Consider the following 21,247-nt stretch of genomic DNA (forward strand, 5'->3'; position numbering starts at 1 on the left):
CTAATACATCACACTACTCATTACTTTTTCACGCTTAGTAATGCATTACTAATGCCATACTTTCATCGAGTAATCAGAAGTAGTGAGATGTGATTAGTCTCTTAGTTTCTGCAAAATTCCTACATATGAATGATTTTGTCGAAACATGAGAGCACTATGCATTTCCTGCATTTACCATAGATAAGATTAACTGCAGCATAGGAGGAGTTGGTGTCCAAAGACTCCAGTTGGACTCTGTCCTCCTCCTTGGTGACCTGGTTGGTCACAAAGGTGTCTGTGAAAAACTAGGCCAGGGACTTTCCTTGCCGGTATAAGACACGATTTGTAACTTCCGGGTTTAGACAATGCCCAAATCTTCAACCCCAAGTAATGAGTAATATCATTACGCTTTGCCTGACCGAAATGTGATGGCATTACATCACACATTACACCTCCACAAAATGTAATGCATTAGCATTACTCATTACCAAGATGTAATGCATTACTCCCCATCTCTGGTTTTGCTGGCAGGTGTGAAGCTCATCATGTTTCATTGGCCTTGAGCAGTGCTACATCTCAGTGCTACTTGAACATGTCATGCTGTTTCCGATACAGTACTGTAGTTACTCGCATAATTTGCACACTTTCTCTAAAAAAATGTCTCAAAAGTTGGGAACATTCGTAATGATATTCAAACGATGCAAACTTCCAAAATTCTAGTATTCGCGACTCCAGCGAAGCCGTAGCCACCTAGTGGTGGAAGTGGCAACCCTCGAGTCCAGGTTTGGCATGCGCCACCTATAGTTCGCTGGAGTCGCGAATGCCAGTCATCTAGACTCCAGGTAGAGTCAGTATTGCCATTGTCACTGCATTGTACAAGCAAGAGAGATGTACTTGCAACTAGTGCTGGTACGGCGAGATGCTGCTGGAAGACGCCGCTAGTCGCACTGACAATCGAAAGCACGCATCATTCATCAACTTTGTCCTGTCGTTCTGCAAGTTCAAAGCATGTTCGTCCAGCGTTTCCTTCCAGGCTTGTTTAATTCGAGTTACGGTACCATTCATCACGCCAGCGGACCATCATCCGAACATGGCCGCAAATCGAACAAAGGCACCTCAGTAACTTGGGTAGCACCGACGGTGTTGCAAAAACCGTGTGGTATGCGAAAAACAATCATCGCGGTCACCGAGAGGCATGGGGCCAGAAATCCGCGTGTCAAAATTACTCGATTTTTCATCTTTTTTTTTACATTTTTTGCAAAGATATTCCAAAACATTTTTTGTGCCAAACGAGGGAAGCGCAAATTATGAGACGGCGCAAAGCATGCGAGTAAATACGGTAATCATAGACTTGTTGTAGAAAAAAATATTTCAGCTGGTGTGGTTTGCCTTACCCGTAGCTGCGCTGTCAAAGGACCCGTCTTCAGACTCGGCAGTGGTTTCACGTGGCGGTGTGGGCGGCATCATGAAAAGGGAGTCCTCAGGATCGGGCACGGGACTCGACACTTCGACGGTAGCACGTGGTTCCTCCTTGTGCCGCCACGTAGTGTCGCCGTGGGGTCCGTTGCTGGGTCGACCTCCCCCTCCACCATTGTGGCTTGACCTTCCGTTGTGGTAGTAGCGGTGTTGGCGACCCCACGGCTCTGGAAACCGCCTTCCACCGCCTGCACATATCAGGTTACACAATATTAGTTGTACTACCAATTTATTTATTTGCATTTCGGTAGCTCGCATGAACTTGAGATTAAAAATAAAAAATTCTCGGTACCATTTCCCTGAGTGTGTCCTGAGCAGAGTCCCCGATGCAGGGAAATTTCACCAACAACTAAAATTAGGTTATTACTTGCTCCATGTCCAAAGACAAACATACAGCCAAAAAGAACAAAGAAGAGAAGTTTTGGAAAATTTACATTTCAGTGCTCATTGACCAAACAGCTTATTAGTAGAGCCTGTAGAGCCCATTAGAACCTGAAGTTTTCGGGAAATATTTTTTTATAAGTTCGGGGAGTAAAAATCGGGTAAATAAACATGTGCTCTAAATTTATGCAAATTCTTGTGGGAAAACTTCCAGTACGCTAAATTCTGGGAGAAATCGGGCTCAGTTACTCATACTAGCTGAACTGGTTCGGTGCAAATGGTGATGTAACTGCGTCTGCCTACCAAACAAGTTAGTGTGCATCACTATAGACATCTCAGTGAGGGCAATTTGCCGGGTGAAAATCGGGTTTAAGGGGGCAACCTTCAATTCGAGGTGCAAATTCGGGGAAGAATCGGGTTAAACGCTAAAACTTCATGCTCTACTTATTAGGTTCCTATAATGAGAAGTTACACATCATACCGTTCATGTGGTCATTTCTCCGGTCCTGCCGATGGAAGTTGCCGTGTCCGTTTTGTGCTGACCACTCCTGACCATGACCCTGGCTTTTTGATGCCATCCTTATAGTATTGTAGAAGCCCGGTGGAAGCACATGTTCCTGCGTGTGACATGCCAACCGTCATTAAAAAATTTTGAGTATGTGCAGCAAAAGGGGCCCACATGGAGAGAACTCTACAAAAGATGAGCTTGCTTTGGAATAATTATGAACGGTATTGAACACTCCGCTAATGAAGCCAGTAAATGACCCATGTTAGACATGTGGACGTAGCAAATAACATGATGCTAAAAAGCACCACTGGCAGAGTCTTCCCAGCTCCACAGACAAAATTTAGAAATCTTGTTTTTTTTAAAGATTTACATAGATTTAAATTTAGAAACCCAGGTTTCGCCTGGGTAAATTTTGGGGGGAATTTTCAGGTCTAGCCTTTCTAAAGAAATTTACGAAGGCTTGATTTTGCGACTGGAAAGCTGTTTCCTCTTGAGGAACGTAAACATCTGCTAGGGCTTTGATCGGCCTCCAAGAGTTGGTTGTGTCAAGTTTTCCCATCTGTTCGCTAAAGGGAACCAGTTCCTTGTAGAATGTAATGAACCGGGACAAGCTCACAAATTGGTACGTTACACGTATGCACGTGATGCTGGACAATATTGTTCTCCTTATCAAGGCCTGTGTCTGGCCGATAGGCTCTCATGAAGAAACCTTCAAGCACAAAGGTGCTATTCCTAATACAGCAGCCGATCGACTTTCCAGACTTGACGGAGACGGTAAAGAAGTCCGAATAATACAGCACTGTGGAAAACCAAGTGATCACTAAATTCAACATTATTTCACCACAGCTGCACCAAAGAAGACTATAAACAGGGCCTGAAGTTTTAGGGTTTTACCCGATTCTTCCGCGAATTGAGGGTTGCCTCTTTCGGGTGAAACCCAATTTTTACCCACCAAATTGACCCCACTGGGATGTCTGTAGGAATGCACTAACTTACTTGTTTGGCAGCAAATGCAGTTACATCACAGTTTGTACCAAACCACTATAGGTAGTTTGAGTAACTGAGCCTGATTTCTCCCCGAATTTAGCATACTGGAAGTTTTTTCACCCAAATTTACATGAATTTAGTGCATACGTTTATTTACCCGATTTTTACCCCCTGAATTTAGAAAAAAAATATTTCCCGAAAACCTCAGGCTCTAACTATAAATATGCCCTGCCGCATCTGGTGCCTGCGTATCATGATATCCCCTTGCCTTTGCGCGAGCATCATTGTTTTGTCGCACATATTTGACAATGGCGACAACACGTTCACCATGACTGCGGTCGACAGTAGCGGACGGTTGTGGTTGGTCAAGGCGATCGTCTGCACAGTCTGACTCACCTTCTGGCTGCACAATTCACATGCCCATAGCGTCGAAAGCTGATGAACAGCGACAGCGTGTAGAAACAGAAACTCGCAGCATCACCCACAGGTACGGTTCGGAAGTTTTTAGAGCTGTCTCGCATGGGATTCCAATCGCCAATCCAATCCATGTGCACAACCCAAAATGGCGGTTTCGAAGGTGCCACCACAGTGCCGAAAATAGTGGCATTGGTGCTTCTCCGCAAGCGTTTTGGTCCGAAAAATCGAGCCTTCGGACTTTGATCTCTCCGGAAAAACAGTCTCAAAATGTATTAATGCTATGGCAACGGTCACTGTTCCCCGTGGGGGTCTGAAAAATCATTCTCCTTCTGTAACCCGAAATGGAGTTGTGTCTTATAGTAAATTTACTGCTTGCAGTAAGACCGCATAACCGACAGGACCGTGCTTTAAAAAGGGTTAAGCAGCACTCTGTTTGCAAGTAAAAACTTTTGCGATCATTTACATTAAACTCCTCGAAACTCATGAAAATTAGTATGTCGCAAATATTGACATATGTACAGCATGTATTGAACTATATCTTCTGCCATGCAATGTCATTCATGAAGCAAGGATAATGCTCACAGGAGGGACAAATTCCAGCTCCGGTTCACTGCAGTCCCGCACGAGGCTCTGGAAGTAGCGCACGCCATTGCGGAAGTCACGAAGGAGCTTATCGAGGCAGGCCAGCCGTAGCTCTCTTAGGTAGATCACGTCCTTGACAAGGCTGTCAATCTGTGATAGGGACAGGGGTCTCTGGCGCCATGCTGATGTGTCCTCCTGAAACCAACACAGAGATCAGCCTCAGAATACCAACTGGAACCAGCTGCTGATTCATTACTAGAGAACTGGTTCTGTCGCAGAGCTGGTTGTAAATTATCTAGCACAAGATTTCATGCTGTGTAAGATGATGTGGGGCATAATATAATTAGGGCCCTGTGTTTGCTTTTTTTAAATAGGGGGTAAAAATCAGGTTTTATGTCAGGAGCCGTAAAATCGGGTGGAAAAGTAGATTTTCCGGTCGAATTTAAAAAAAGAAGAAGAAGAAGCTTCTCATTTTAGATTGACATAAAATACGGAACAGCTGTGCTGAATGTCCAATGCATAGTCTTCTCCAGTGTCCCTATTGGTGGCTGAATTGGCACTTTGCAATTTTTGTTTGTTTGTTTTTTTATTTAAGGGTTTTACCGTAAGGATCATGACGCAAATTGTGGGTAGAAAGGGTATGGTTTTACCGCAAAACTCAAGGCGCCCTAGTATAATGCGTGTCATAATCAAACCAATGGCACTGTGCAAAATATAAGGAGCGAATATGTTAGATCTTAACAAACTTCTGGTGCCAAGCAGCTCTCTAAAAAAGATTGTCATTTCTTTGCATAGACTAAAGCAGGGCTGCACGGTTTAAATCACTCTGATTTACCTGATCAAAGTGATTTAAATCAGCGATTTTAATCGCGATTAAAATCGCCTCTATTTTTTAAGATACATATATATCACCTCCCCTTTTTTTTACGTTCCGCTTGAAAATGATGCCTGTTGGAAAATTAGATGGGAGCTGAAGGCGTAGCGCGGTGTCACGTGGCGTTTATTAGAACAGCCAATCAATTCAAGAACACTTGTCCTGAGATTTATTACTACAGTAAAACCTCCATAGTCCAACACCTCCCTACCTCGGACAACTTCCCATGTCGGACAAGATTTCATTGCACCGACGGGCTCCCACTGAAAATACATGGGACAAAATTCTCAATGTCGGACACCTCCCTATCTTGGAAGTAGGACAGGGATTTTTCCTGCTAAGTCAGACAGAAGCCTGGCCAAATTATCTCAATCTCGGCCCATCTTTGCACCGAAAATACCTAAAACGAGCTAGTGCTCTTGACTTTAACCTTTTTTCTTCCCTATACCGGTCTCAGCACTTTGTTGTTTTAGTTTTTGGAATCCAAAAAGGGGTACTGTCAGTTTACATTGTAACTATTCTTTAGTGTGAGCACTTGTATTCGGTTTGTCTAGAGTCATACGTGCACTGCACCAACGCAATCGAAAGTGGGCTGACGCCTCAGAGAGTAGTCCTTGAGCTTAATTCCAAGTGGGTTTAAACTCCCAAGCAAGCAGCATGCTGCTTGAAAAGCCCCAAAGGTACTGCCATTGAGTGGAATCCGCACGGAACTGAATCTACCAAAATCAGCAATACGCTATCAGTGAAGGGTGGGTAAGAGGTGCCACTAATGACCATGAAGAAGGGGGACGTTTCTGGCAACACAGCTGTGTTCTTTTCCATTTTTTGTTTCCCTTATATTCTGTAACTCTGACACCTCCCTAGGTAGGACACACTTAGGCTGCGCCGCGGGTGTCCAGAATAGGGAGGTTTCACTGTACTATGGTACAGCTCACTCCAATCAGGCCCGAGAAACACACCGTGCATGCGCACCATGCACTTACAATCTGCAAATACGGGAAACTAGAATGTTGTTGGACACGTAAGAGCATGCACTAACCGAAATCACTGCCAAATTGAAAAATCATAAAACCTGAAAATGAAGAACCCTATGTACAATATGTGAGGCTGGTTTAAATCAAATAAATTGGATTTCTTTGCAACCCTAGACTAATGGCACGAAAAAGAAAAAGTCACATTAGTAAGGAAGTCACACACACACAAAAAGAAATAGTACTAGGGTCACAGGCGTTTGTTTTGGACTGTCACAGTGTGTTCGTATAGTAGGCACCACTGGTACGTACCTCTTCAGGATTTTGTCTGCTGCGTGTGTACTTCAGCTGGTCGTGCGAAAACCCAAGGAAGACCTTCAGACAGTACTGCAGACCTCGTACAAATGTGGCCTCCTCTCCTCGTACATCTCCGCCTCTATTGTAGTGATTTTGATTCCGGAACACCACAACATCGGCGACCTAAAGTAATTAATGTTGCTAATTACGAACGTGTAACATTCAAAACGTGCAACACTCAGTACGTACCTGTGTGTCAAATATGTTGTCCAGCTCAACCTGGAAGAGGTGATATAAGCAGTCGGAGATCTGCCTGCAACCGTGGATAACCTAGAAAAATCCGTAACTGCATGTTAAAGTAGAATCGCGATGATACGAATCTCACAGGGTAGCGGAAAAAATTTGTATCATCCGAAATTCGTATGAAAAGAATTAAACCAAAATAAAAATTGAGGCAAGAAAATAGACAGTGACTGTTCATTTTCCATTGCTGTCAGTGAAAGGCGTGGTGAAAGGAAAAGAAAAACGAAGACAAAAAAAGCATTACGACCGGTGTCGGTCGTAACACTTTTATGTCTTCGTTTTTGGCCAATGCTACCGAAATTCGTGAGATGGTTCAAAAGGCCCAGGCGTGCTTTCCACCCGTGAGTCGCGCAAAAGTGTTCTAAAGCGAGCTTCTCCTAAGCAGGCGTTAGTTGAAGCCGACTTGCCGAATGGTGACGCGTAATGTTGAAGAAGTTGTCCTGATATGTTCCCTCCACGTGTTCTGGGGTTCTGGTCGCTGTTTTTCGCCAGAGCGATGTCACACAGCTTCGCGGTTTTGCGAGGGGGGTAAAAAGGTCAAAACAGAGATAAGGTGATAAGGTTCTGGGCCGTTCAATCCCTTTGATCTTATCTCCACCACCAAAAGGAAAGTCATTGCTTGCATTGTGCTACATAATGTAAGGGAGTTCGTGGTGAGGATCGTCCTCCCTTTTCGAAAGACGCTGCAGCATGACACGCGCACTCTCGTGCCACGGGGGAACGACCTCTGTTGCATCCTCGGCTCATTCGTATCATCCATAAAGGCAAGATAACGTGTTCGTATCATCCGAGCTCTAATACATGGGAAGAATAGGCATTCCGGCCGGGACCGGAAAAGAATTCGTATCATCCCGAAATTCGTATCATCCGTGATCGCATCATCGAGATACTACTGTATCTTGTAATACTAAGCTCATATGTGCAATGTCACACACCTTCGCAGTTTATTGTTGCGAGAAGGGTAAGAAGGTCAAAACAGAGAGAAGGTGATATGGTTCCCGGCCATGTAACCCCTTTGATCCTATCTCCACCACCACTAGCAAAGGGAGAGTCATTGCTTGCTTGCACAACATGACGTAAGAGAGTTCGCGGTGAGGATCTGCCTCCTTTTTCGAAAGAAGGAGCAGCATGACTCGCACGCTCACGCGTCACGGGGGACCGACCTCTGTCGCATCCTCGGACTGTTCGTATCATTCCAACTGTAATACATGGGAAGCATACGCATTCCGGCTGGGACTGGAAAATAATTCGTATCATCCGCGATCGTATCATCGAGATTCTACTGTATACCATCGCTAGACATTAAAGTATTCCCCATGTTACAGTTCTCAGTGTGTAAGATGTACAGTTGAAGAACATTTAAGGGTCAGTCCACATGAAGCGATCCATTCGCGTGGCTCGACCACCAGGGATCTTGTTTTAAATTTGTCTTTTACTGGTTGACACCGCAGCGAAACAATCACCTGAAGAGTATTTTCGCAGAATTTTGAGGCATTTTCACGTCAGGTGGTGCTAAATACGTGGGATTTACCTAAAAGTGAGGTGCATTTGAACGCTTCTCCTGGGAAAACGGCTAAAAGGAATTTAGGTCTGTAAACGTCAGAGTGGTCGTGAAAGATCGGTCTTTCATTCTGTATGAAGAAACTCTCATGTTGATGTGTCTTTCGTACCGTACTATAGGCCTAGAAATCCACATTTTTTGCGGTATGTTTGCTAGGGACATAAAATTTGGTAGAAGCTGGTCACTTGGTGAACATGTGAAAAAAAGAAGAAAGAAAAAGAAAGAGCCTCCCAGGATATAACAGAAAAGCGTAGAAAGCAGTGTGAATTATGCAGAATTTGATAAGTTAGCTGTACTGCTAGCTGAAAACGTCGACGTGGCCAACACGATATGAGCATTCTGTCAACGCTAAAATGATGGTACTAAATGTGTCTACTCGAACATGTTAAAACATTGGGAGGGTACTTTTTGTTGTCTTTTAGCAATGATTCAGTGAATTCATTCTTATCGACATTGAGCGCTTTTTAAAGCTTGCATCCCGTACAGCACAAACGATGGTACCAATCAAGAGGAAAAAAGAACCCACGCTCACTCACCTTCTCAATGTCCTTCGACTCGAGGATTTCTTTCAGACCTTGATCAAAGGGATCGTTCTTCAACACAAGGATATCAAACAGATAGACAGTGTCTGCTGTGGAAACCTGAGATAGATTCAGACAAAAGAGGATGCTAGTAAGAATGTATCATTCATGCAGGTGCATAAATACTATACACTTAAGCAAGTTGCAGCAAGTAACTGAACTCCTGCAGCCGAAAGTAAACTATATGACAGATTTGATTAAATATGTGAAATAATAAATTTTGACTAGTCTACATACTATCATATTACACCGAAATACCTTTGCTTCCACAATGAAATTTGTGGCGCCGTGCCTACTACGGCATCCAGACATGTTTAAGCTTGCAAACCACGGAGACCCTTGCCACCTCCACTGTTGTTACGATGCCCGAGCCAGAAGTGCTCAGCTACAGTTGCTTGATGGGCTTGTTGGTACATGACTCTGAGAACAAGGAGCAGTCAAAACAGGGACAAAAACACAAGAAGACACACAAACAGAGGCTCCACTATCAACAAGTTTTTACTGTACAGCACAAGCACATTTATAATAACCAATGGTAGGGATGCTCCTATCCCCCTCCCTACCATTGGTTATAAATGTGCTTGTGCTGTACAGTAAAAACTTGTTGATAGTGGAGCCTCTGTTTGTGTGTCTTCTTGTGTTTTTGTCCCTGTTTTGACTGCTCCTTGTTCTCTGAGTGCTCGGCTACGTTGTTTGAGGAATCGTTAACGGTCAACGTGGCAGACAGGGTACCTCTGGCTTTTAGATGGGGTAGCTTTTTTTTCGATTTCAGCATAAAAAGAAAGCCAGCAAAATATATATATATATATATATAAAAATCTGTTCAATTCAGTAAGCTTCATTCAATATACCGTACCGTATTTATCGCATATTGAACGCACTCACGTATTGAACGCACCCCAACTTGAGTGCCGAAATGCTGGTATTTTTGTTCCCCACACATTAAACACACCCCGACTTTAGTAGCACCGTCGGACTGTCTCGCGCAGAGCTAGACAGCGTAACACGATCACGCAGTCAATGAGATGGAGCACCTGGCACTAGAGTAATGAACGACGAATGCTATGGACATCGAGGAGTATTTCATCCACACTTGATAGAACGGAAGACCACTTGATGTGGGAGAATCGCAACGTACGATTCTGTGGATACTGCCGCGGATACCTCGGAATAAAGCGGGCGTAGCTGAAGTGTTGGGTTCCAATCTTTCCCAGCGTATTGAACGCACCCCCTCAAAGGTGCGCCGTTTTGGATAAAAAATGTGTGTCTTATACGCGAATAAATACGACAGTTGATTTTCCTTTCTCAGAAAATGCTGCAGTTCTTTTACATGTACGGTGTGGTAGCTGGTTTACCCAAATATAAATGACTACTTGAACTTTTGAGCTGAAGCAAGATATATAACATACATCAAACATTATTAACAACTAGAGCCTGAAGTTTTCGGGAAATATTTTTTTCTTAATTCGGGAGGTAAAAATCGGGGGAATAAAATTTTCTCTAAATTCATGTAAATTCGGGTCGAAAAACTTCCAATATCTTAAATTTGGGGAGAAATCGGGCTCTATTACACTAACGAACTGCACTGGTTTGGTACAAACAGTGATGTAATTTGTGTTTCCTGCTATACAAGCTAGTGTGCATTGCTACAGACGTTTCAGTGAGGGCAATTTGCCGGGTAAAAATCGGGTTTCACCCTAAAGAGGCAACCTTTAATTCGGGGTGCAAATTCATGGAAGAATCGAGATAAACCCTAAAACTTCAGGCTTCTAATAACAACCCAGGCACTCTACCTACACAGCGTATCTGGTGAATGGAACAGTAATACATACCGCCAGCAGAGAGAGGCAACCACTGCGCCCAATTTTAAAGCCATCGTAGCCTATTCCTATAACTGTCTGATTCTTCAGGACGTTCAGCTTCAATGGAAAGGAATTGAAAACATAAAATGAATGTGAGAAATCTTGACTGATCACTTAAATTGTTCCCAAAGCAGACAAAATGGGTGCTGAGGTCTGGGTGTCAAACCAAATTGTCTTTTGGGGTCGGTTTGGGTTCAGCTCTGAAGTAGAAGGATAACAATTCAAACTAATATATACAAGTTTGTGCCAGGTTGGTACATAGCAGGGAAGAAGTATGTAAAAACGCAACAAGGAGCAAGTTTTCTTGAATGTCATTAACAGATAAAGCAGCGGAAATTCCTTCCCTTGAGCAAGACTTATGGCCATGGCATCTGTCAAATTTGCACATACACTTGAACTTTGAAAAATGTTGATCTTTTGGCTCATTGGAATTCATAAGGTAGCCAAGAAGGGCAAACTGAAGAGACAACAGGTGAATGCTTCTCAGTTACCTCTTGCACAAAATTTGTTGTTTGTTTTTCATTCCTCGATCCAGAATTTCAAGAATAAACAGTCTATAATTGGCTTTGTCTTGTCCACATTAATTGTCTTCTCCCTGCCCACTGTCGCCCTAAGCAGTTCAAATTCAGTTCTAAAATGGCAGGAAAATATCGGTTCAGTTCTAGTTCAGGTCGGTGCCGTTGTCGCTGCTTTTGTCATAATGGTGTGCTAAGCACGCGGCTTGGAAAGCCCAGTGGGGAAAAAAAAAAATTTAACTGGCCAATTGGGCCAGAGCGATAACAAACCCTTTATTTAAACCTGCAGAACAATTACCGTTCCGCAGTATTTCAACATCATCCCTTACTCGCATGAACAGTCATCAGTCACTATGATGTGGGGTTCATGACCTGTGGGACCTAACTCAAATGCCTCTGATTACTGGCCAGGTGTACTGAGAAGAATGGTGCTAGAACTGGCCGACGTTTCGTCAACTGTAGCCATAGAATTTTTGTTTTGGCATTTGTGAGGCTTTAGCCGTGTGCTTGTCGTAAATGTATTCAATCGGTCTCTGCATTATTACAATACGTTGTTACCCACCGTTAGTGTTCACCTTACCACCCTGCATATTACCATTGTGCTCTACCCATACCTTGAACACGTCAAAGAGAAAGAAGTAGGATGAATGATATTTGTTTGTGTCTGACTTCTCCTTTGTGAGTGTTTTTTCTTTTGTGGGGACATATGCCTTTACTATAATAATAATTTTATAATTTTGGTGTTTACGTCGCGAGACAACTGAGATGAGCGACGCCACAGTGGTCGGTCTGTGGATTGCTTTTGCCCACCTGAGGGTTCTTTAACGTGCGATGAAAGCTCATCACACGGCACCCCGTATTTAACGTCCCTCGCGGAAGACGGCGTGTCTAAGCAACTTGTACCCTGCCACCAAATTGCTGGCGTCCTCGGCCGGGTTCGAACCCGCGATCTCGGGATCAGAAGGCGAACACGCTACCGACTGAGCCACTGAGGCCGGTATATGCCTTTACTGGCATGACATATTGAGCTTTGAGGAATCCTAGAGCAGCAAATGTCCCTGGAACATACACTATCCTCATAATCCCATTGGCCTTGACAGAAATGATGCTCTGTAGGTTGCTCTTCGCACTTCCCCATGGTAACGTCTTACCGCTTCATGGAACGTCTCGTCCATTTCGTCAACGAGCTGGAATTTCGTCGGCAGTGGAATCTTGAATATTGGCACCTGGTCCCCTTCACCAACCACTGTGTTAGAAATGAACTGTGTGAAAGCAATGCTTAACACCAACGGAAGGAAGAACGCTACCATAGCTTTACACAAACAAGATATGCAATGTAAAGCGTGATAATCCAAGAGGGCGCTCACACTTGATGTAGCCTCGCTTAACATCGTCCTCCGGATTATCGGTTTTCAGACGATGACAAATGAACTCTTTGACGCCAACAGACATGTTCAGGCGTTCTAAATGTGGTGGAATTGGGCGAATGCGTAGCAATCGCGGCCCGTCTTCTCTGAAAAACAGATGCAAATAACGCACTGACCTTACACAACAACAGCGTGGCGGAGGACCAAACGCAACCGTCTGGGTGTTTTCTCTTCACTTACTCTTTCGTCGAACTGACACGTTTTTGTTTTGTTGAATTTTCCAAGACGACACCTGCAAAGGGATACGTACAAGAAATGAGCACCAGAGGACCGCTGCTGCGAAGTGATTACTGCATAACGCACTGAGAAGGGTAGCAAAAATCGCCACCAACACAAAGACGCGCGGTTACGTTGAAGAACAGATGCATACACGTAACATTAAATGTTCAGCATACTGTCCGTACTTACAGGAGCTTATGTCATCGGCGTAAAAATGCATCACGCCAGCCATCGTAGCATTACTGGAAGCATCTGTGACTGCAAAAGGAAGCAACGAAAATATGAAGTGTTCGAATCCGCGCACCACATGCGTCTTTTGAAGCGCTCACTTTTTTTTAATGAAATCCTCGACGTCTTGGAGTTCACATTGTGCACAGTGCCTTCGATTTCACAGCTGTCAGTGCGTAAACGCACTCGACAACCTTCTAAGTGACTAGACAGCGCGCATGGACCGACAGTATTCATCACGGCAACGTGGAAATATAGCACATGGAAGCTGAAGCTGAAGCGGCTGAAGCCGAAGATCCAAATGCAAACAAGGACTGGATTGGCTTAGGTTGGCCAACATAGAACACCGCACCGCAATCCAATATGTCACTTTTGTGTGTGTGTGTTTTCTTTTCTTTTTTCTTTTTTGTCACTTTGCAGGAAGTGATGCTCGGCGTGGCAGCAATCAGTCCCTACATTTTCCGCAACAAAGCTTTATAGAAAATTGTTTCTTACCGAAGTATTGGCATATTAGCTCGTTAATTTTTAATTCTGCGTCGGACAAATCATCGCCGATGTCGTGCCAATCGTCTGCTGTCGCGAAAGCTCCGTGGAGTAAATGGCTTCACAACTGATGTGCTGACGAAAAATGTCGTGGAAAGTCGGGTTAGGAGGCACGCACGACGACCTTGATTTACAAGGAGCGATAGATGTTTCGTTCTTTGATACCGATTCCAAGGAGACACTTGGATGCTGCTCAAATTTGACGAACTGTGAGCCCACAAAGTCAACCTCTGCTGACCTCGCAGGCCTAGGTCAGAAATGTCACACTCGCGACAGCCAGCCTTTCCCATCTCAGTCAAACAACTTTACTGGTCATCCCATCGGGCAACATTACCAGCAAGAAACGGCCACCTACTACTCGGATTTCGAGATGACAAAACCAACGTCATTTATGCTGGGCGATTCCCAAGTGACACCTGTGAACACCGACAGGGATATGAAAGACGGTTCCCCCGTTCATAGGGATGACATGGGTGAAGACGAAGTTACGAGTCCAAATTCCAGTGTATCAGTGACTGATTCTGACGGTGTGTCATCTTTAAGCGAAGATTCCATGGAAGGCCTCTCTGAATCAGAGTCCATCACAGATGTGACACCGCTACATTCGCCTTACATGTGTGATAGCCCAGTGCCAACTACAAAAATGCCGATTAGCAAGCTCGCATTGCCTGGAAGTACCAACGGAAGAGAGAGAGCAGACACTAGTAGCGGCAGCGACTCCGATGGACCGCCCTACGATACGAAAAGAAAAAATAGCGTTAAATTGAGGGGAAAGGTTCGATTAGGTACCGGCACGAAACAAGAAGATTCAGTTGACCTGAGGTTATTAGTAGATGCAATACGGCAGCTAGAAGCGCACCAGTGTGACCAAACGTCTTCTGTGAGAACTCGTAGGTGTGAACCATCCTCAGTGGCCAAGGGGCGTAAAAATATGTCCTTCACTAATGAAGAAGTGCAGAACATTGACAGAGAGAATCAGAGATTGTTGAAGCGAATTTTGGCACAACAGAACCGGCCTAAACCAAAGTTTGACACACGGACACCCTCACGGTTAGCGCCGTCTGCTATCAACAGGCAGAGGCAACAACGACAGATCGAAGTGGAAAATCTGGTAAACAACCCCTTGTTCAGAGGGGTTGTATTATTTTTTCGTAGCATTGGTGGAAAGTACGTTTCACATCAAATGTTAATGTGGTGTATATGTGTGCTACTTGTGCTTCACACTTAAACGTGAAACCTGGGATAACTTGGCAGGGTGATAATGATAATCCACGGCTCTATTTCACGAGACATCTATGACCGTGACTGATGCCACAGCGGCCAGTCCGTGGAGTTTTTTTCTGGCTACCTGAGGGTTATTTTACGTGCGCCGAGATGTCGGCACATGGAACACCATGTTTAATGTCCCTCAATGAAGATGGCGCAGCTACGCAACTTGTACCATGCCACGAAGTTGCTAGCATCTTCGACTGGGATGGAACCCACAATTTTGGGGTCAGTAGCCGCTACCAACTGATCCACTGAGACCCGGTAAACTTGGCAAGGACTAAATGCTGCGCGATAAGGACCTCCTACATGATGAGTTGCCTGGGAGGGCTGAGATGTACCTGCGAAACTTTTCTGCTCAGCATTTATTGGGTTAAGGAAAACGATGAGTGCAGGCCAAAATCCCAACTCTCACACGCTAACAAAATTTTGAAGCTCGTAATTCTAGCATCGCATACAGAGAGCCCTAGCTCTAGTTGTAGTCAACGAGCTAGGGGAATAAAACACTTGTGAAGAGCAGCTTCTGTCTCAACAGATTTGTTAGATTTCCAAGATCTGCTGTGCGCATAGAAGCAACTTGCAGGAAATAAAGCGTATTCAGATTTTAGTGCATCTGTCAGCTCGCAGCTTCATTGCAAACAAGAACATTCAGCCATTGTGATAAGGGCGTGGTTTGCATGTCACAAAAATTCTGTCGCTATTTCAAAGCATATACAGGGAGTTTCACCTAATGTGAAAAGATAAATAAATAAATGAATAAAAAAACCGTCTGAACACTAAGGGGGTCAATGCTATTTATATCGGTGGAGATTTTGCACGACTCCTGAGCAGCTTTTTCAAATTTAATTCACGAGAAACTGAATTTTCCCAATTAATCTAAGAAATTTGCCAACTCATCCTTACTTTTTTTCTTTTTTTTGCAGAAAGAGAAAGTGCATGTTGGATTTACCCCCATTACATTGTAAAATACATACCCTACTGCTTTGGTAGTAGCTGAAAAAAGAATTGCAAAAAACGTAGTTTTGAGCACTGTGGCAAATTGTCGGCTGAGCTCAGTACTGTCAAATTAATGCATCATGCAGCGGAAGAAAAACGGTCACCTGCCCCTTCCTTTCCTGTTTCATCCTCGCTCTTCTTTCAGATAACTTTGCATTGCAACCATGCTGCTGTTATCAACAGAAGCTTGGAAAAGGGAAAGTGAAAGGGCAGGTACATGGCCTCCTCACACCCCTTCTTTCAGAGATTTGAGCGCGGCTGGCAGTTTGCATGCCTCAAAATGATGGTTTTCGCAATTTTTTTCCCCCGGGTATTACTAGGTATTATTAAAAAATCTACTTGTCCAAACACTATGGGGTCAATGCTATCTATCCGAGCACTTTTAACAAGATTAATTTGTGAGAAATTGAATTTTTTTTAAAATAAATTTTTGAACTCCAAAATTTGCCAAGTCAACCTTGAGTTTTTTTATTTTTTTACAGAAACAGAAAGCGCATGCCAAATTTAGCCCATTTTATTGCAGAATACAGTCACTACAATTGTCAATACAATACTTGTATTCTGCAATAAAATGGGGTAAATTTGGCATGTGCTTTCTGTTTCAGTAAAAAAAAATAAACGGAATGCAAGGTTGACTTTGAAATATTTGAACTCCAAAATTTGCCAAGTCAACCTTGCGTTCCGTTTATTTTTTTTACGGGAACAGAAAGCGCATGCCAAATTTACCCCATTTTATTGCAGAATACAAGTATTGTATTGACAATTGTAGTGACTGTATTCTGCAATAAAATGGGCTAAATTTGGCATGCGCTTTCTGTTTCTGTAAAAAAATAAAAAAAACTCAAGGTTGACTTGGCAAATTTTGGAGTTCAAAAATTTATTTTAAAAAAATTCAATTTCTCACAAATTAATCTTGTTAAAAGCGCTCGGGTAGACAGCGTTGACCCCATAGTGTTTGGACAAGTAGATGTTTTAATGATTTTTTTTTTTTCACATTAGGTGAAACACCCTATATGCTGCAAGCTGAGAAAAACAAATGTTCTGGTAGTTTTATAAAAGTTTGCTTTCTATCTTTCTATGCAATAGCAAGTATGCATTGGCATTGTGTGTACGCCTTGTATCAGGTATTGCATTTGAACACGTGCAGGCTCTGTTAAAACGCATAGAATCAGCCAAACCTTCCTTGGACATGGTGCCTGCGTCCCAGGCAGTCTGCGCGGAATTTGGAGGTGCTCTACCCCGGGCGAGGTCTCACTCGCTGTCGCTGACGAGGCACAGGCTGGCATCACCCTCCGCGGCTTCTACGACGGGAAAGTCGGTCGCATCGCTGAGTGGAGTTTCACACTTCCCTCATCGGCAGAAGCACCACTCTCATTAGCCTCGCGCACCACCGTGCCATAGTTTTTTTTTTTTTGTATGTTTGTGGAATATTTGAAGTGGATGACGTGAGTTGTGGAAAATGGTTTTTATTTCCTTTGCGGAATATCCTGTTTCAAACTTATAATTAGGGAGTGACCTTTTCGGATTAAACCCGATTCCGCCCGATTATTCCCCCCCCCGAACTGACCTCCGACCAATTCGGGTTAAACCCGATTTCTCCCCGAATTCCAGTCACTATGAAATCCCCAAGTGACGTTTCCACTGAAGACGAACAAAGGTCACCACGTGTAACGCATGTAAGAATGGGTCACTTACGTTCCCAGTAGTACACCCATGTGTGTCAACACTATCTATGCTTTCGGGGATTAGCGCTGGAAGGTCACGATCCCGCAAAAAAAAAAAAAAAAAAGAGAGATTAGGAAAGGTCATAATAGACAAGAGGAGAAACAAAAACACCCGAAGGCACAATTATCGCCTGATTTCTCCCCGAATTACAGATTTAAAAATAGCGCCCGATTTTTACCCCCCGAATCTGAGGAAGGCATTTAACCCGAAAAAGTCACTCCCTACTTATAATGCGTCTGCAGAGCTGACTGTGAACTGTGCACCTGGCACGCAGCTATCACTAGTCATTTGTAAGTTTCATAGTTTTGGTATCATTCTCCCCTACTAATTGTTTTGCCAAATCGATTTTTAGTGAAAGACTGAAAGCATTTTATGTCTGATGTAGTTCTCAGGTTTGCACTGAACATAACAAATCCATCAGTTATTGAGAGCTAATCTTAGCTCTCTAGTATTCATCTGCATTTCTTCCAGTTCTCAGGGTAAATTAATTTTTGAACCGAAGGCATAAAAAAAAAAAAGTGAGATTATCTCGATACAACTGTAATGAGTTAACGTTTACAAACACGAAGCCCATTTGCACTCGCAGCAGAAGCATTGGCCATTGACATTCCTGTAGGCAGTATCCTTTATTCATAGTTTCAATATAACAACGGTGAATTGCCAGTGTCCTTTTAATTCCCAAACACACTGCACACGATGTAACCGTCATTCTCAAAATGACATCTTGCATTTACATCAAATTTTACGATAAATAGTAGAAACATGCAATGGACAATGTTTCTCAGCTCGGGGGGGTAACAGTATCAACATGACTGAATTGTCGGATTGTGTGTTGATGTTTCTTTCCTACAAGGTAGCCTAAAATGTAAAATACTCCAGCCAGGTATGTGCACAGCCCTAGCAAGTTTGTAAGTCACTCTATAAAGCTGCCAGTGATTGATTGATTGATTGATTGATTCATTCATTCGTGCCCAAGAACAGCCACAAGGGCCTTGTGACAATGGGTGCACTAGAGAGAAAAAAATATCATTTTGACTTATAATGATGACGATGAAGCAGCCTTCGAGTAGACGTGAAAATTTGGCCAGTGTTTGTACCGTGTTTGAAAGGGTTATTGGTTTCCATAGAAACCCCACGCAAGCCTAGAACTTGACTACAGCATGTGCACGGGCGTACCTATGCATTTACAATGGATCAAGGTTTGCGTAGTAGTGGATTAGGTATGTTGGTACTACACCATGTAAGGCCTGAACATGCTCACATACTACATTGGCTACTGGTTTCCTTTCTGCAGCCTGCTCGAGCTGCATTTAGGACATTTTTCTTGTTTTGAAGCTTGTTTGCATAGACGTTGGTTCCCAGAAGTCAACCAACATGTGGTACTGCATAGGTACTGTTGAGGTACATTTCTGCTGTACATAGTAATAGTTGACAACTTTATTGTTGTACATCTTGTCCGTGCACAGTGTCCCAAAAGTGGCATCAAAAAGCTTTACCAGGAAACTAGTTTGGATAAAAAAAATAAAAAAAAATGTGCCATTCAAATGGTACTGAGCTTTACTTCAGTTGGACCCCGATCTTGACAGTCCAGGAGTCAAGCATGCTCTTCTGATCAGCAGTTAGTAGTGTCTGTGGCATTTGCCCCATTCCACTACAAGCCAATCAAAAAAGAGAAATTTTGCGGTTTGGTTGTGGGAGAGGTGGAGACTCAATTTGAGTCAATCTGAATCAATTGGAGTCTCCACTCACTTAGTGGATCAGGAGAAAGCAATGCCTATAGGTTAAAGAAAAAAAAAAGAAAGAAGGAGCTACCCTGTCTGTCTGTGACAGAGGCAGAAGGAACAATATTCTATTTTTCGCATCTCAGGACGTTGTGGTGGGACGGGGCAATCTTTTGTCTCTGTATCGTATTGCAGAGTTCACTTGCAAAATATCACTAAGCATGGATACTCTTTCATTAACTGCCAAATTTTTACTGAAATATTTTTGAAGACGTATTATTGTGCCTAGTAGATATTAGTTTTTTTTTTTTAAGTTTTCCTGGGACAGCATGTGCACTGTACGAAATGTACAATTAACTCTAGCAAAATATCTGGTGCTTCAAAGGGAGCTTAGGGTTGTTGATCTGCGAGTTTTATATTTGCTAAGAATGTTCTTCGACAGATTTTCTAAGAAAAAGATTTATGAGTGTTCCGTAGATCCTAAATATAGTGTTACAGTAATTTGTTATCAGTCCAATAACATTCCTCTTATAGAATTGTATAGATTCCACAGGAACCCTTCCTGCCTTGGCAGTTTGGAACGCAGCGCTGTAACAAACAAGTACTGTGTGGGAAGTATTTCCGTGCAAGTTAACTGAAGCAGGTGTTCAGAAGGCACAATTAATGCATGGTAGATGGAAAGGTGGTTGGCACAAGTGAACGTGCATCGCGGATAAACAGGAATACCAAATTGAGATTGGTCTAGTTCCAAAATATTTTGTACAAATCACAAACCCAATACATAACTTTATTCTGTATTGTTGCACTCTACTGCAAAACAGAAGTTTTGCATGTCTTGCCACTACCTCGTTTTTATCTACGTATGTGCAACACACAAGGGGGAAAAAAAAGCCTTCAAAGCCTGCTACGCAAAGTTGCCTTTATCAGGGTGCCTTCTACAAAATGACACGCGCGCAACTCCGAAACGGGGACAAAAGAATAATCTTTCAGCTCAAGAAAACAAAAATGTTACGTTGTGGTATCATGGCACGTGCTGCTTTCCAATAATGCCTCGTAGAGCATTGTCTAGTTATCACCGACATGTCCTGGTTTAGAGTGGTTTCATACTCTGTATAACCTGAACAAGAGGGCATAAGAAAATTACACTACCATTCCTTCCCTTTCCATGAAATGTATCTGCTGTCCAAAAATATGCCGTCATAAGCCCACAAAGTATTTATCTCATGCACAACACTGGTTAATGACATACTGGATTGTATGTGTGTGACACTGAGTAGTCTAAATTATACAGGTAATATATTTATGCAATCATGTCCATCAGAATAGTCGTAAAACATCTCAGAACCATGCTTTAACACAATGTCATATCTACTTAGCACAAGCAACACTTTAGTCAATTCCCATAATACAGAGCCTAGTCTTGTACAGTGAAACCTCGTTGATTCAAAGCATAAATTAAAATTAACCAACACTGATTAATGGGACTACTTCGTTGATGGGATTTCACTGTAGTTTGGTCTACCTCACCACAGAATTATCATAGAGGGTGCTATTGTAGCCAACGTAAAAGTACCACATTCCTCGCTATGCTTGGGCAGCCCTTCCACAAATCCCCTCTCAGAGCTTCTCAGGAAACGTGCATCCACTTAATAACTTTGTCAGAGAGCTAGCAACACGGGCTTTTCTACCGAGAGCAATCTCTCCTCTCAAAACTGTCGATTGATCTCGCGCTCATTTATTGCTGCACCCTCTTTTAAATTTGTGTGCGTGCATGAGTGCGATGAAATGGAAATTCACACAGCAAAATCAGCCACGAACAAAAGATCTG

At 43.2% G+C, this 21,247-nt stretch overlaps 2 protein-coding genes across 2 annotated transcripts in view; one reads left to right on the forward strand and one right to left on the reverse strand.

Annotated features, from left to right (window-relative positions):
• The window catches only part of LOC135394695 (piRNA biogenesis protein EXD1-like), a 17,035-nt gene extending 3,546 nt beyond the window's left edge, over positions 1 to 13,489 (reverse strand). The window contains exons 1-12 of the mRNA XM_064625559.1: positions 13,270 to 13,489; positions 13,130 to 13,198; positions 12,902 to 12,953; positions 12,662 to 12,807; positions 12,446 to 12,540; positions 10,750 to 10,836; positions 8,873 to 8,977; positions 6,722 to 6,802; positions 6,488 to 6,655; positions 4,331 to 4,525; positions 2,318 to 2,453; positions 1,374 to 1,643 (exon numbers count right to left, since the gene is read on the reverse strand). Of these exons, the coding sequence (XP_064481629.1) occupies positions 1,374 to 1,643; positions 2,318 to 2,453; positions 4,331 to 4,525; positions 6,488 to 6,655; positions 6,722 to 6,802; positions 8,873 to 8,977; positions 10,750 to 10,836; positions 12,446 to 12,540; positions 12,662 to 12,807; positions 12,902 to 12,953; positions 13,130 to 13,198; positions 13,270 to 13,405 (1,540 nt within the window). The 5' untranslated portion in view covers positions 13,406 to 13,489. The remainder of the gene's footprint in view (positions 1 to 1,373; positions 1,644 to 2,317; positions 2,454 to 4,330; positions 4,526 to 6,487; positions 6,656 to 6,721; positions 6,803 to 8,872; positions 8,978 to 10,749; positions 10,837 to 12,445; positions 12,541 to 12,661; positions 12,808 to 12,901; positions 12,954 to 13,129; positions 13,199 to 13,269) is intronic.
• Positions 13,490 to 13,610: 121 nt separating this feature from the next.
• LOC135394696 (cilia- and flagella-associated protein 97-like) lies at positions 13,611 to 20,298 on the forward strand. The gene is made up of 2 exons (XM_064625560.1): positions 13,611 to 14,822; positions 17,121 to 20,298. The coding sequence occupies exons 1-2, from the start codon at positions 13,797 to 13,799 to the stop codon at positions 17,349 to 17,351; spliced, it is 1,257 nt and encodes a 418-aa protein (XP_064481630.1). The 5' UTR covers positions 13,611 to 13,796; the 3' UTR covers positions 17,352 to 20,298.
• The last annotated feature ends 949 nt before the right edge of the window (positions 20,299 to 21,247 follow it).

Source organism: Ornithodoros turicata, chromosome 5, assembly GCF_037126465.1.
Source record: "Ornithodoros turicata isolate Travis chromosome 5, ASM3712646v1, whole genome shotgun sequence".
Lineage (NCBI taxonomy): Eukaryota > Metazoa > Arthropoda > Arachnida > Ixodida > Argasidae > Ornithodoros > Ornithodoros turicata.

What these genes read in the sequence shown, in the direction of transcription:
- LOC135394696 (XM_064625560.1), top strand. Translation starts at nt 13,797, where the DNA reads ATGTCGTGGAAAGTCGGGTTAGGAGGCACGCACGACGACCTTGATTTA. An exon ending in AGATCGAAGTGGAAAATCTG is followed by an intron (nt 14,823 to 17,120) that starts GTAAACAACCCC and finishes GAACACGTGCAG; the next exon opens with GCTCTGTTAAAACGCATAGA.